At 56.2% G+C, this 13,292-nt stretch overlaps 2 protein-coding genes across 2 annotated transcripts; one reads left to right on the top strand and one right to left on the bottom strand.

The window, feature by feature from the left end:
• Nucleotides 1-570: 570 nt before the first annotated feature.
• Nucleotides 571-3,313, bottom strand: N657DRAFT_665429 (ankyrin; the record flags this gene model as incomplete). The annotated part of the gene is made up of 2 exons (XM_062795288.1): nucleotides 724-3,313; nucleotides 571-600 (listed from the first exon to the last, which is right to left on the bottom strand). Exons 1-2 carry the CDS (start codon nucleotides 3,238-3,240, stop codon nucleotides 571-573), a joined length of 2,547 nt encoding a protein of 848 aa, XP_062645441.1. The 5' UTR covers nucleotides 3,241-3,313.
• A 2,758-nt stretch (nucleotides 3,314-6,071) lies between these two features.
• N657DRAFT_623114 (uncharacterized protein) lies at nucleotides 6,072-13,037 on the top strand (the record flags this gene model as incomplete). Its single annotated transcript, XM_062790674.1, has 4 exons — nucleotides 6,072-6,377; nucleotides 6,489-6,828; nucleotides 6,952-7,231; nucleotides 7,304-13,037. 4 exons carry the CDS (start codon nucleotides 6,072-6,074, stop codon nucleotides 12,624-12,626), a joined length of 6,249 nt encoding a protein of 2,082 aa, XP_062645440.1. The 3' UTR covers nucleotides 12,627-13,037.
• Nucleotides 13,038-13,292: the final 255 nt, after the last annotated feature.

The raw sequence follows: 13,292 nt of genomic DNA, 5'->3' as shown, positions 1-13,292 counted from the left end.
AAAAGGCTGTGGTTGGGGATAGAGTGCAAGAAACGCAGCAGGATGGTAGTGGCACAAGGGGGACTCGTACGAAGGTTCGGTGCTGTGGTGCGTGCGGCAAGCGTGGCCATAATGCCCGCACTTGCCAGGAGGCTGTAGAATTATCTGATTCAGCCTGTTTCTAATGTAATCTTAGTACTTTTCTAAATGTTGATGATGTGTTGCAATCGAAGATAGTTTGTTGTTTGGAAAGTGGCACACTCGCTTATCATGCACGTTATATACTGTACGGATCCAAATTCACCCAGATGATGCCGCCCTCAATCTTATCACCGTAGCAAACCACAACAACATGATAAATACTGACCTAGTATCCCCTTCCCCATTCCAGAAACCAACACAGTACGCCGAGCAGTATCGTACCTTTGCATTCCGAACCATGATGTGAGCTAACTCAACCAACCAAACAAAAAAAAAAAAATAGAAAAGAGGAAAAAAATCTGACCCATGCAAGTGGAAAAACAAGAAGCAGAAAAAAAGGAAACCCAACTCCGTCTTCAGTTGATTACTTCCGGATGATCCGTATCCTACTCAATCATAGAACTCCTCATGATCCGTCCCCTTCAACCCCATCCGACGCAACACATCCTCAGGGAGAATCGCGCTGATGTGGATGATGGGCTCGCCCGTGTCTCCCTCAAACAGGCACCCGACCCGGAGCTCGCGCATGACGACTCTGCGTACCTCGGCCCTCTGCGGATCCTCCTCACCCTCTGGCATGGCAATCTCGGTGATCAGGTCCCACGGCGTCTGGTCACCACACTTGTCGAGCATTACCTTGGCCGTCTGCAGCAGCGCGACGGCATTGTCCGGCAGCCGCGGTTGGTCCCACACGCGCCGGATCAGGGCCACGACCGGCGGGTTGGGGCAGCCCACGCCGCCGACAGGGCTGGCGCCCTTCTCGAGGAGCAGCTTGAGAATGGCCGGGTTCGGGTTCTGCGCGGCGCGGTGGACGTAGCTGAATCTTGTTTTCGGCGGGATTTCGGGGAGCGCGAAGCGCGCGAGCATGTCCCGGACGATCTCGACGCGGTCCTCGCGGATGGCGAGGTCAAAGGCGGTGAGGTAGCGGCGCTTGACGAAGCGCCACTCCTCTTCGTCTTCGTCATAGAGTTCCTGGAGAAGCTTATCTGGCGGCACGAGGAATGGGTCGGCGACCTCTTTCATTAGTGCCACGGCAGTGGCAGGGTCGTTTTCCATCACGGCTATCGATAGGGGTGTGCGCAGCTCGCGGTCAAAGACGTTGACGTCGGCCCCGCGCTCCAAGAGAGCGTTGATGACCCCAGTGTCGCCCCATTGGCATGCGAGATGCAGGTATGTCTGGCCGCCATGGAATCTAGGCTCGCTGACCAAAACGCCACGCAACATGACGGCCAGGCTCAATTCCCGGTTCCGCTGCATGATGGTCTTGAGAAGCAGCATCTCGTTGGTGTAGACCTGCCGTCCAAAATCCAGCATGCAAGTAAACGTCTCAATCTGGTTCCACGGGTCCGTCTGCTCGATGATGCGGCATAGGTAGTCTTTCACGTCTGCATCCGTAACCTTGTACACCCGGTGGGCAAAGTCGAGCAGGAGCTTCAATGCCTTGTGGTTCCCGCTCGAAGCGCATGTTTTCAGAGCCTCCTTGAGCTTCGCCTGCGTAAAGTTCGTTTTGTCCGCCACGCTCAGCATCGCTTCGAGCACATCGTCGTCTGCCCACTTTATATGCTTGACTGCCGTGTCGAGAGGACTGCAATTGGGCTCCTCTTCAATGTCCATGCGGGCGCCGTGTTTCAGCATGATGGACGCAATCTCGGGCACCTCTCCTCGATGGTCGACCCTCACTGTCACGGCATAGCACAGTGCAGTCCGCCCGTTGCGGTCCTGCGCGTTAATCTCGGCGCCGCATTGGACCAGCACGGCGACCGCTCGTGGCTCGGCCAGCTCACAGGCGAGCATAAGCGGTGTCAGGCTTCGATGTCCGCGCTTGTCGAAGCGGGCATTTACGTCGGCGCCGGCGTCGACCAGGGCCTTGATGAGCGTCACACGGTTGCCCTCGAACTCGTCGTGCTTGACGGGCGCCTCGTCCATGTCGAAGAACTCGGAGCGCGGCAGCATGCAGTAGTATAGCGGACGGTAGTCTCGGAAGTTGGGGATGTGCCGGTGCGGATCTGGGTTGGCGCCAATGCTGACCAGCCGGTGCGCTACCGCATAGTTGCCTCTGAAACATGCGTTGAGTAGAGGAGTGTGGCCAACATCGTTATGAGCCTCAATGTCAGCGCCCAGAGCAAGAAGCTTTGTAATCGTGTCTCGGATGTCGGCAGAGTCGCGCGGGCTCCATATTTCCGCCACATAGTGTAAGGCCGTATTATCCCAGGCATCACGCTGGTTGACGTCGAGGTTGATGTTGTTCAGCGCCAACAGCTTGATGATTGGCACCAGGCCGTGGGCGGCGGCTGAGTGTAGCGCTGTATGATTGTGCCCGGGAGATGCGTCTAGATCGAGCGAGGCGCCGCGGAAGATCAGCAACTCGGCGACGGCCCGTTCCTGGTTGCACATGGCTGTGTGTAGAGCGTGCCACCGAGGCCATTCGGGGAGACGGCGCGAAGGGTGCCTCGCAGATTTAAGGGTCTGGCAATCGCAAACGCGGAAGGACGGTGCGTCGATGTCGGCTCCGTTGTCGAGGAGCCACTCGACTATCTCGCGATGACCGCTCTTGGCAGCGAGGTGCAGCGCGGTACATTGTGGTTGATGCGGGTCGGCTTCTTCAAACAGGTCAGTTGCAGCTCCAGCATCGCCGTCGCCGTCGTTGTCCGTGTTATCAATACCCGGAGCGGCGTCGTCTCTGTCGCCAGCCTTCCGCGGTAGAGGTCCCAGAGTATTCAAATTGGCGCCGGCGGCCAGTGCGTGCTTGAGGGTGCCCAACTGGCCGTGCTCGGCGCCCCAGAAGAGGGACGAGGCGTTCGCCAGCCTGACATTGTCGCGATAGAGGACGGGATTGATGAGTGAGTGAAAGCGGCGATTTGCTCGTGCAAGGGCCAGCCGATCTTGAATGTCGAGCAGGTCGTCGATGAGCAGTATGATCTCGGCGGGCAGTCGAAGTATCGGCACCGAGAGCGTCGTCCTCTGTGCGGTGCCCTTAGATGTCTTGCCGTCGGCCGTTTTTGTTTTGCCCTTGGCAGCCGTCTTTTTGGGAGTAGTGAGTGTCTTTCGTTGCGGAGCCATCCGGATCGGTGCGGGCTGGACGGACGGCGGTGCGGGTAATGGCAGGAAGGAAGAAGTCACTCCATGTCATCGGGTCGGCATTATTACTCTACAGCTGAGGACAAAAGGTGAGTGGGGCAGCCGCGGGGCGTTTTTGTGGGGCTACAGCGCTTGAGAGTCGATGACACTCAGCCTTGCCGAGTTGGAGACCTCATCCATCCATCGGCAGAAAGGCATGTGTTCAAACTCGAGACACTGCAAGGCCACTGCAATTCAGTTGTGATATGTTTCAACCCCGGTTTGTCGTTAGCGTGGAACTTACGTAGTAGGTATCACAGAGGACACCTCATCTTCTTTCACTTCTAGTTCTTCTTTCCTTCTTTCCTCTCCCTCTTCCTCGTGTTATCTTCTTATTCTATTATTTTTGACTTCTCTCCTCTTTTATTCTTCTTGTTGTACATTATTTTTTTGACCCATTTTTTACCACCAGGTGCCACGCTAACGGACAAACCAGGGTTGGGATTGTCCTCCATGCTCGAGTCTCGGCATGGCAATCAGTTCGAGATCTCATTGCACAGCGATCAACTCCATTGGTGGCTTCGGCCTTTGCCGCCTGCACTCAACGCGCCTTGTTGCTCCCACAGCAAATTGTGCATGATGGGGCCCGATCCGAGAGGCCCCCGGTCCGAGACCTCATGCGCCCACTCCTCGAGCCTGCAGACTCGCCACGGACCTACAGAACGGACCCATCGAGCAGCGTCAGCCGACATGTGCCTCGTATGCCTACCATAACGAGCCGGGCACAAATTTGAGAGTGTTGTTTTTCTACCGAGTCATCTTCATGTTGCCTGTTCTATGATTGCTAAGACGGCCCATGGCAGGAGTTCTGGCACTCACTGAGACGTACTTATGTTCCAGTTGCTGGTTACAACTCCGAAGGAGCATGACGTTATCCGCCGCCATGCAGGGAGGATGGTGAAGCAGGTCATTGATGGAATCACCACAATCTTATCAGATCAAGGTCGTACGGCCGCGCCATCGTCCGATAATGGACCTCAATCATTGCCTCCTACATCACCACCGGTGCTTTTGGCCACCATCCCGGCCAGTTGCTGCTTTATATACAGTACTTTGGCCGCGTCAAAGGGCTGCTAGTTCTGGAGTTACTCACTTAACAACTTACCAGTCCTGACGAATGGACAATCTTGCTCTTTGATTTTCGTTGCAACGCAGCTTAGCCGTCTCGATAATGTCACATTCACCAGAGTACAATCGCCCCGCAACAGAGGGCGAGGAAAGCGAGAATGAAGGCCACTCGGGATCTGGACAAGACACAAACGATGACCGCGCGATTGCTCCACGGGACGCCAATCCGGCGACGGACGACCTCGATCCGAGCAAGCATGTGCCCAAGAACATGATGAAGAAGCGCGCCGACAAGAAAGAAACCGTCAGGCTTCAGTTGGACCTCGACCTCAAGGTTGACCTCACGCTCAAGGCGACTGTCTACGGTAGTGTCGAGCTGGCTTTGTTGTATGTGGTCTTCTTTGTTCCGCTTTCTGCCCTTGCTCCTGGCTTTTTTCCTTCTTTCTTTTCTTTCTCTCCATATTTCTTCCCTTCTTCTTTTTTTTTTTTATATTCTGTTTCTTCCATTTCTTCACCCACCCCTCCGACGGAGACAATCTGTTGTCTGCAGCGCTGTTGTGGTTTCATACAACCTCGTCGGAGGCTCTAATTTTACCTGTTCTTTACGTGATGTTGGTATTTCCGAAACTAAACGTCCATGTAGGGACACGCAGTCCTAAGCGCACGACGTTGACACTGATCTGTTGTTAGTACCGGATAATTGTATCGCCTACTGGTTATCTCCGCCAGAACTAACTTTTGTCGGACACGAGATTGGGATTCTACCTAATAATAAGATAGTTGAGCTTATCATGCCGCATGTAATTAACAGAAAGGGTGGTTCAGGCTTGTGGACTGATCATTTATACTCTTGATTATAAAACCCGTGCCGAGCGAAACCACGCTTGCCCGTGGTAGGAAGAAATGCAAGCCTAGTGTCCTGAAGCTGGTTGCTGTTGAGTCTTCAATTCCCTTTGTTATTTCCAAGCACATTTCTCCTTGAAACTACAGCATACCGTTCGAGTACGCGACCGGATGCGAAACCAGGGTCAAGTGAAGACGGGACACGGTCTCATTTGCTTGGACTGCCTACGAGTTCGAGATTGTGGGAAAGCACAACGATGCCATAACTAACTAGATTACTTTTGAATGCTCTGCCTCTCCGACACGCTTATGATCTCGAACCCACATCACCACCGCCTCAGTCTGTCCGAACCAGCCTCGGCCTCTTCAGTGTTGATAAGAACAGAGATTGGTCTATCATGTCTCTCGCCGTCTTTGTCCTACTATCTTTTTTTCGCCTTGACGTCAACCTTCATCCTTGACAAGCCCCTAGGAGATGGTCTCCAAACCGACTTAGGACGATGAGTCGATGACATGTCTCCGCACAATCACATGCCGTTCACGCCGCGTCTGTTTCGTCATGTTATGCAAAGAATGATGAAATCTGCCCCCTGGGGTCGTTCTTTTTCGTCATGTTTGCATCAAGTCAATCAACCGCCTTGCGACATAATGAGTTTAAGTTTCCGAGCTGCTGTCCCTGTCCACCGCAAGCCGCTTTTCCCTCGAGAGAAATACTCAGCGACTCGTCTCTAGGCATCAATACGGCCCACCAATATCTTATCATGGCACCGGCCTCGGTTGTATCCAACATGGCCTCGTTGGCTCATCCGCACACGCTCGCTGAGCGGCAGACCTTGTCCCAGAGACCGTCGGAGACCGCTCAAATGCCGCGAGGACCTTCCAACATATCGAAGGTGGTAGAAGCGCTCAAACTGCGCAGCGCTCATGAGTTGGATAACAATCTGTCGGCTCGGCTCCAGAGCTACACGTACGACTCGATCCGCGACTGGATTGGGACCCAGCGATTCACGTACCTGCCGCCCGAGGGCAGCAGTTACGATAAGGTGTTGTCGTGGGCTCATTTGTTCGTCGAGCGCCTCCACTCGTTTGAGATGGGCCTCAGAGAGCTTGTTGGGGACACCCATTTGGCAGCCCATCTAGCCTATGGCTATTGTGCTATCCTGCTCGAGGTATGTCACTGGCACGCGGCCTATATGTTATTATTCTTGCGTGCTCGGTCCCCATTTCGATTGTCGCCTGGAAGTGAACGATTCTAATTTCGGTGTACTCTGGTCTTGCAGCTCGGCAAGGAGAACAACTCGGCCCTGATGACCCTGTTCGGATTCCTGTACATCAACTCCATCCCCTTGGTCAACCTGTTGGAGCGGGTCGAACTCTTTGGCGTCTCGCAGGAGATCGTAGAGCAGCTTACCTTGGCCCTGTCTGATTTGGTCACGCTGGTCGCCAGCGTGGCAATCAAATTTTACGAAGCGATCAGCGACAAATCAGGCCGACCCGTCTCCATCAATATTCACAGCACTTTCTCGTCACAAATCAAGTCTTTCCGTGAGCGTTGCGATGACATCGCCTCTTCCATGTGGTGTCACCAAGCGGCTAACGAAGGCATGGGTTCCGATGAAGGTACGAATTGCTATTAGTTCCCCACCTCCTTTTTTCCCTCTTGTTTTTATTTCCACTCTTTTCGGAGCTTCAAACACTCACGCTTCCATTCTATGCCGCTCGTGGCTGACATACGTGCCTAAGTCTCCGACATCAACCCCATCAAAGCTTGGCTCGCTCCCGAAGACCCGGTCCTTACGGATGTTGCGGTCAGCGCCTCGCTGCTGGCCTACGACCGCGAGGAACGGACCTGCCTTTGGGTTGGCTCCCATCTGACACGCTTTCTCAAAGGCCAGGACAAGATCCTTTCCATCGCTGGCAAGCTGGGCTCTGGGAAGAGCGTCGTGTCCTCCGTCATAGTCGATTACCTCCAACGGCCAATCTCGGGAGTCCGTTACGATGCTTTATTCGTCCCTATCAGTATGTCCCCTTCACCACCTCAGAAGTCGGTTCTATATTGTGACTGACCGTGGTCGTGTGCCTCCTTATCAGGCAGTACCATCCCAGCCGAATCCTCGGCTAGGGCGGTTGCCAGAGCTATCCTTGGCCAGCTATTTGAGAAGCGCATCGGCAATGTCCAACTCCTTCGGCACTTTCGCGATGCCTATCATCGCAGCAAGCATGCCACAGCCCATGAGGAGTACGATAACATACTTTGGGCCGCAGTGGAAAGCACACTTGCGTCTCCTCAGCACGGCGCCCGCGAGCTCATCATGGTCGTCGACGGCATTGACGAGGCCTTATGCGGCGAGGCGGCCCTGCTCAAGCGGCTGACCAGGGCAATAGAACAAGGCAACAATATGCGACTTGTCGCGCTCGGCAGCGAGAAACAGGCGGTTGGGCCCGGGTGCACAAGGGTCCAAATGGACAACGACCTAGTGTTCGACGACATCATGGCCGTTATCCGGACTACCTTGGATTCAAAGAAGGAGTTCTCCACAATGGACGAATTTGAGAGAGAGTCCACCATCACGCGGCTTACGGACGCCTCGGCCGGCTCCTTCCTCCGGGCGAGGCTGATCACTGCCCGACTGCGCCGCGAAATTGGCGATAATAAGTTCCGCCACGCTGTCGAAACCATCGTCGAGAAGAAACCCCCCATGTCTGTCAACAACCTCGTCTACTACTTCATGCAGAACCCAGACATAACCGATGGCGCGAAGTTCATGCTAGCTTGGCTCACCATTGCCGAGCGTCCCCTGTCGCCAAGGGAGCTCGAGACGCTCGCATCCATCCAGGTCGCCAAGGGCAACATGCTCGACAAGCGCATCGACGCGATGGCGGTTTTGAAGCCGGTGGAAGAGCTCTACTCCCTCCACGACGGCCTCGTATACATCCGTCACGGGCTCATTCGTTCCTCATTGCGCGAATTGCTTCCGCAAATGCTCTCCGCCGTGGATGACCTCCACGCCGACCTCACGGCACGCCTCCTGCTGTACGTCAAGACGGTGGTTAAGGAGCAGCACGAGCCGTCCGTAACGCCCCTGAATATCCACGATACGGGCAACCTGCTGAACAAGTATCCACTGCTGCACTTCGCCGTGCGGTATTGGCCTGTGCACCTGAGGAAGACCGATGTCTTCGTTCGTGAGGGCGACACAGGGGCGGCCAGAGCATTCGCGCATGTGTACCCCGGCACCGTCACGGCCGTCCTCCTTCAGGCAAGCCTTTGGGAGCACAAGCCTAAGCCCGTCCTGTTAGCCTACCAAACCATCATTGCAAACATACACCGCGAACTCTTCAAAGGGAAGAGCCCCCTGACACTGCAGTCCATCATCTTCCTGGCCATCTTGTATCAGCAGGTCAATGACCTGGACAAGGCGGCTCCCCTTTTCTTCGAGGCCGCCTCCATCAGCCACCAGCTTCTAGGCCCGAGCCACAACGTGACCATGCATATGGCCAGTACTTACATCCAAATGACAGGACCCAAGGTGACCGGCGACAGGACTGAAGTCATGAGCAGGCGGGAGCAGGTCTTTGAGATTCTCCTGGAGTGCTACAGCACGCAGTTTGGCAGCATGTCGATGCAGGTCAGCAACCTCTTGCGGCAGGTAGTCGAACACTATCAGACTCTCGGAGATGACAGCAAGGCGGAACAGCTCAGCCAGGAGATCCAGAATATAATCAGTGAGAAGCCGGACGCGGGCGGCAGCCCCGGTTTGCTCGTCAACCTGCACCCGCTGGGGGCCCTCCCCGCCGAGCCTGACGGCGGAATGATACACATCGATGTCGAAGAGCATGATATTCTGATCGAAAGCACCCAGGCCTCTGGTTTCATCCAGGTCCAACAAGAAGCCGAGCAGGCGGTGGCAGCAGGCCATTTCGACCTGGCCGAGCGGCTTTACCTCGAATTGTTGCTGCGTCTCAGCCGTGGACACCGAGCGCATGATGTCGACGTCTGGGCCGATACGGGTCTACGAGCGTTGTTGAGCTACGCAGAGTTTTTGCAGAAACGGAAGCGAACAGCCGAGGCTTCGGCCGTCTTGGTCAGCGTCTGGGAGGAGTACAGCCGGACGAGCACCTCCGTCGTCACCGAGACCTCGGCGGCGTTGCTGACCCGCGTGGCGCACATGATGAGATCTGTTGGGCTCTCGTCGGTGGCGTTGTCCGTCTTCAAACATTGTGCGGAGTACTACCGCGCTACCGACCGCACACAGACGTCGGCCTACGAGTCCCTGCAGCAGAGCCTCCAGGTCACCTCGCAGGAGGTGCAGAAGATGGCCAGCTCGTCCGAGATAGTGGTGTCGGAAACCACGATCGAAGAGATGGTGGTTGAGTCCTCAAACTCCTTCAGCACCGTCAGTCAAGCGACCCTAACTGCCACAACCCAGCTCATCTCGCGTTACATCTCGGCGCACCGGTGGCATGACGCTACCCGCGTCATCAAGAAAGCGCTCCGTGGCATGTGGCCCTCCCTGTTCGCAGCCAACGTGCTGGACGTCACGTTAGCCGACAGGCACGTTGAAAAGTGTGTCCAGCTTGCCGGGCGGCTGGCCGAGTGCTACCGTGCACGGCGGCGTCCGGCACAGGAAGAGGACATGCGAGTGCGCCTATACCTTTCGCTGAGGTCGGGCCGCCCGGTTGGCGACAAGATGCGGGAACGCGCCACTCGCGAACTGATCACCTTCTACCGCCGCACCTCGCAGCAGGAGCCGGCAATTGTCGTGTGGCAGGAGATGCTGGACGACTACACGGCGCACTACGGTGACCGGCATCCGACCGTCATCGAGACGCTGCGGGAGCTGGCCGAGTTAACGCGTCCTCGGCCCGTGTTCATCGAGTACTACAAGAGGATTGTTCATTCGCTGACCAAGGACTCGGACACAACCCCCTTGGAGGCACTTGAGCCGATCACTATTGTTGCAACGGAGTTGTGGACCAGGGGCATGTTCTCTGACGCTCTGCCCTATTATGGCAAGCTCTTCGCCACGTTTCTGGCGGATCCCAAGACCAGTCCTAGATTTAAGGACGAACGATGGGTGCGCGAGTGCTTCGATCGCTACATCGACTGTCTGCGGAGCGTTCGGTCGTCCTTCCAGGTGTTGCACAACATCACAACCCAGTATCAGACGCAGTGCATGCAAGTGTACGGCCCCACGGCGACCGTCACCATCCACGCTACGCTCGCGCTGGCTACGATCTGCCAGGAATCCAAAACCACGGAAGCGCAGGCCATTGACTTGTACGAGACGTTGCTCCAACTACAGCCGGACGGGATTGACCGCCAGGAGATCATGGCCAACCTGGAGATTTTGCACGAGCTGCAAGCGATTGAGAGCATGGAGGTTTTGGACATAACCGACGTCTCACCGTCCCAGGTCGACCGCGCCGAGCAAGTTCTGCGGAAGCGCATCACCTCCGTTCGGGAGACGCACGGATGGGCACATGAAGAGTCGCTGTCCCAGGTGACGCAGTTTGTGAGCTTCTACAGCCATCACAACCAATTCGAGAAGGCCACCCAGGAGCTCCAGGAAACCACCGTCAACGTCCTGTTGACCAAAACCAAAACATCGTCGACGCAGCTTATCGCGGCCGCCTCAACTATCGCATCCAGCTACGTCGCCATAAACCAGGTGCAAAGGGCGACCGAGCTCGCCGATGAGATCTACCGCCAAGTTGTCATCAAGGACATGTCCACCGTTGCGCACGCCGCCTTCGATCTCTCGTCCTGCGGTCGCGAGAGTTTGGTCTTCCTAGCCCAGCTAGAGCACTGCCTCCGGCGCAGCTCAGCCCCTCTGGTCGAGACCCTGACCGCTCTGACGACACAATATGGCTACTTCAGCGAGTTCCGCACGGTCATCGCTCCCAAGTCTGGCGCCAGCTTCAATGACGTGCTGGTGGTTTCGGCCCTGCTTTATCGCCACCTTACGAGTTGTGACCGCAAGCAGATCGCGGCTCACATGTTCGAGCGCTTCAGTCGCTGGTTCAGCGAAACTGAGGTGAAACGCCTCAATCTGTCCGGGGAACTGTCCGCGCGCCAGACAAAGCTCTTCTTACAGAGCCTCCTCGACCACTTCGGCACTTATAAGTCAGACGACGTGGTCCGGAGTGTCGGCATCATGGGCAATGCGCGTGTCGCCCAGTTGCGAAACAGCGGCTGCTTCCAGGAGGCCTGCGACCTGGCCGAGGCGTGCTTCCACTACATCAAGGCTCACAAAGACGCGTACCACACTCCCACCATGACCAAACTCGTGCTCAACATGGGCATGGCGGTGGTAGGGCACGAGCCGCCTTCACCGGCGGCGGTCAAGGAACCCGACGCGGCAGCAAAGCAAAAGCTCCTCCAGACCTCCAAGAAAATCGTCCACGATGTGCTCCACGTGCTGCTCGACGTCATGAAAATCAATCTCGCCAAGCTGGACCTGGCGCACCTTAGCCGGCTGATCGGGCTGGTCGGCGACCAGGAGGATTGGAAGACGCTCGCGTCCCTGCTGAAAAGATTATGGACGAGCCGCGAGGCCCAGCGCGAGTGGCCCCCTGCCGTAACCTTCCCGCTAGCCCGGCGCTACGTCCTGTCCCAATGGGTAGTTGGCTATTCGATTGAAGCGATTCGCACAGCCGAACACATTGTATACAACTGTCAGCGGGTCCACGGCCCGCGGCACGGTGCCACGCTGAGCATGTCGGTCCTCTTGGGTAAGCTCTACACGGGCATGGCGCAGCGCTGTCAGCAGGGGCAGGGCTGGCAGCAACCGCCTCAGCCGCATCACGGGCGCAAAGCCGACCGGCCGAACATGACTGAGATGGCCAACCGCTACTACAAGAAGGCCGCAGCCCTACACGAGAACATCCTGCGTGTGTTCACTGACCCGGTCTACGCCAGCATGGACGGCGCTGGCCCGCTCATGGACGACATGTCCGACGGCGCCGCCAGCCCGGGCGCCGAAAACGGCCGCATGGCAGCGTATTGGTCTCATTCGTTCAATTACCCGCCCGGCTCACCCATGCAGGCCCAGCACCCCGCGGAGCAAGCCCGCGACCAGCAGCAGCACCAAGAGCAGACGGCTGCTGCGGCCGCCTCCCACGTCGCGCAGCACATGCGCCTGCTGAAGCTCGCCTTGCAGCGGCTGGGTGCCTGGCCGAAGGATCGCAGCGAGTACGAGCGGCTGTGCGCCGACGTGTTCCGACAGTTTGGCGCCGAGTTGAAGACCCGGGGCATTGGGGGTCTCGAGACGTGGAACATTGAGAAGTTTGGCAAGGGCAGGGCTGAAGGAGATGAGGACTTGCTCCGGGATGATGAGTTGAAGGGGTGGAGGTTGGTGGAGGCTGGTATTGGAGATCTGGGTGGGCAGATGGGTGGTTTGGTGGCGGGAGTTTAGGCCATGTCCTTCCTAGAAGAAATGAGCCACGGACGACTCTAACCTCGCGCTGGAGGGTATCAAATAGCCTTGAGGCAACAAGCTGAAAAGTTGGTTGAACTGGTTTTGGTGGGTGGCTCAGGTTGAAGTTTTTTTGTATTCTCCTGACAACGTGGCTTAGGATATAACACAGCGACGTCCAACACGGGTAATGTGTTGGATGCTGCCGGACTACGTTGCACGGGAAGCTTGGGAGCATTTTACGTCGGAGATGGATGAAATGCCAGATTGACTCCTATATAACCGAAACGGGAACTGAGGACGCTTGGACATAGTACATTGAAACCTACTGATTCGTTTCCGATTCTTCCAAGTGTCATGAATCGGATCCTAACGAGCTGTAACCTGGGGACTCATACATCTCACGGTACCAAGTACATAGGCACAGTACAATAAGCGAGCGTTGGAGCGGTGCACTTTTCGACGCGATGCGCCACCTCAACTTCTCAAACCAATTTTCTCAACTCATCATGCCTTCTACTTCGAATGAAACTAGAGTGATCTCAGCCCTCGAAGCTCTTCAGAAAGATGATGAAAATCTTAGTATTCGAGCTGCAGCTAAGATCTACAACGTTCTGGCTACAACTCTCCCGCTGTCGCTGTAGAGGCAATGTGTCGGAACGAAGC

This window comes from Parathielavia appendiculata (assembly GCF_033297405.1).
Source record: "Parathielavia appendiculata strain CBS 731.68 unplaced genomic scaffold N657scaffold_11, whole genome shotgun sequence".
NCBI classification, from domain to species: Eukaryota; Fungi; Ascomycota; class Sordariomycetes; order Sordariales; family Chaetomiaceae; genus Parathielavia; species Parathielavia appendiculata.
Note: the sequence above shows the minus strand (reverse complement) of the source record. Positions and strands in the feature narration are given on the sequence as shown.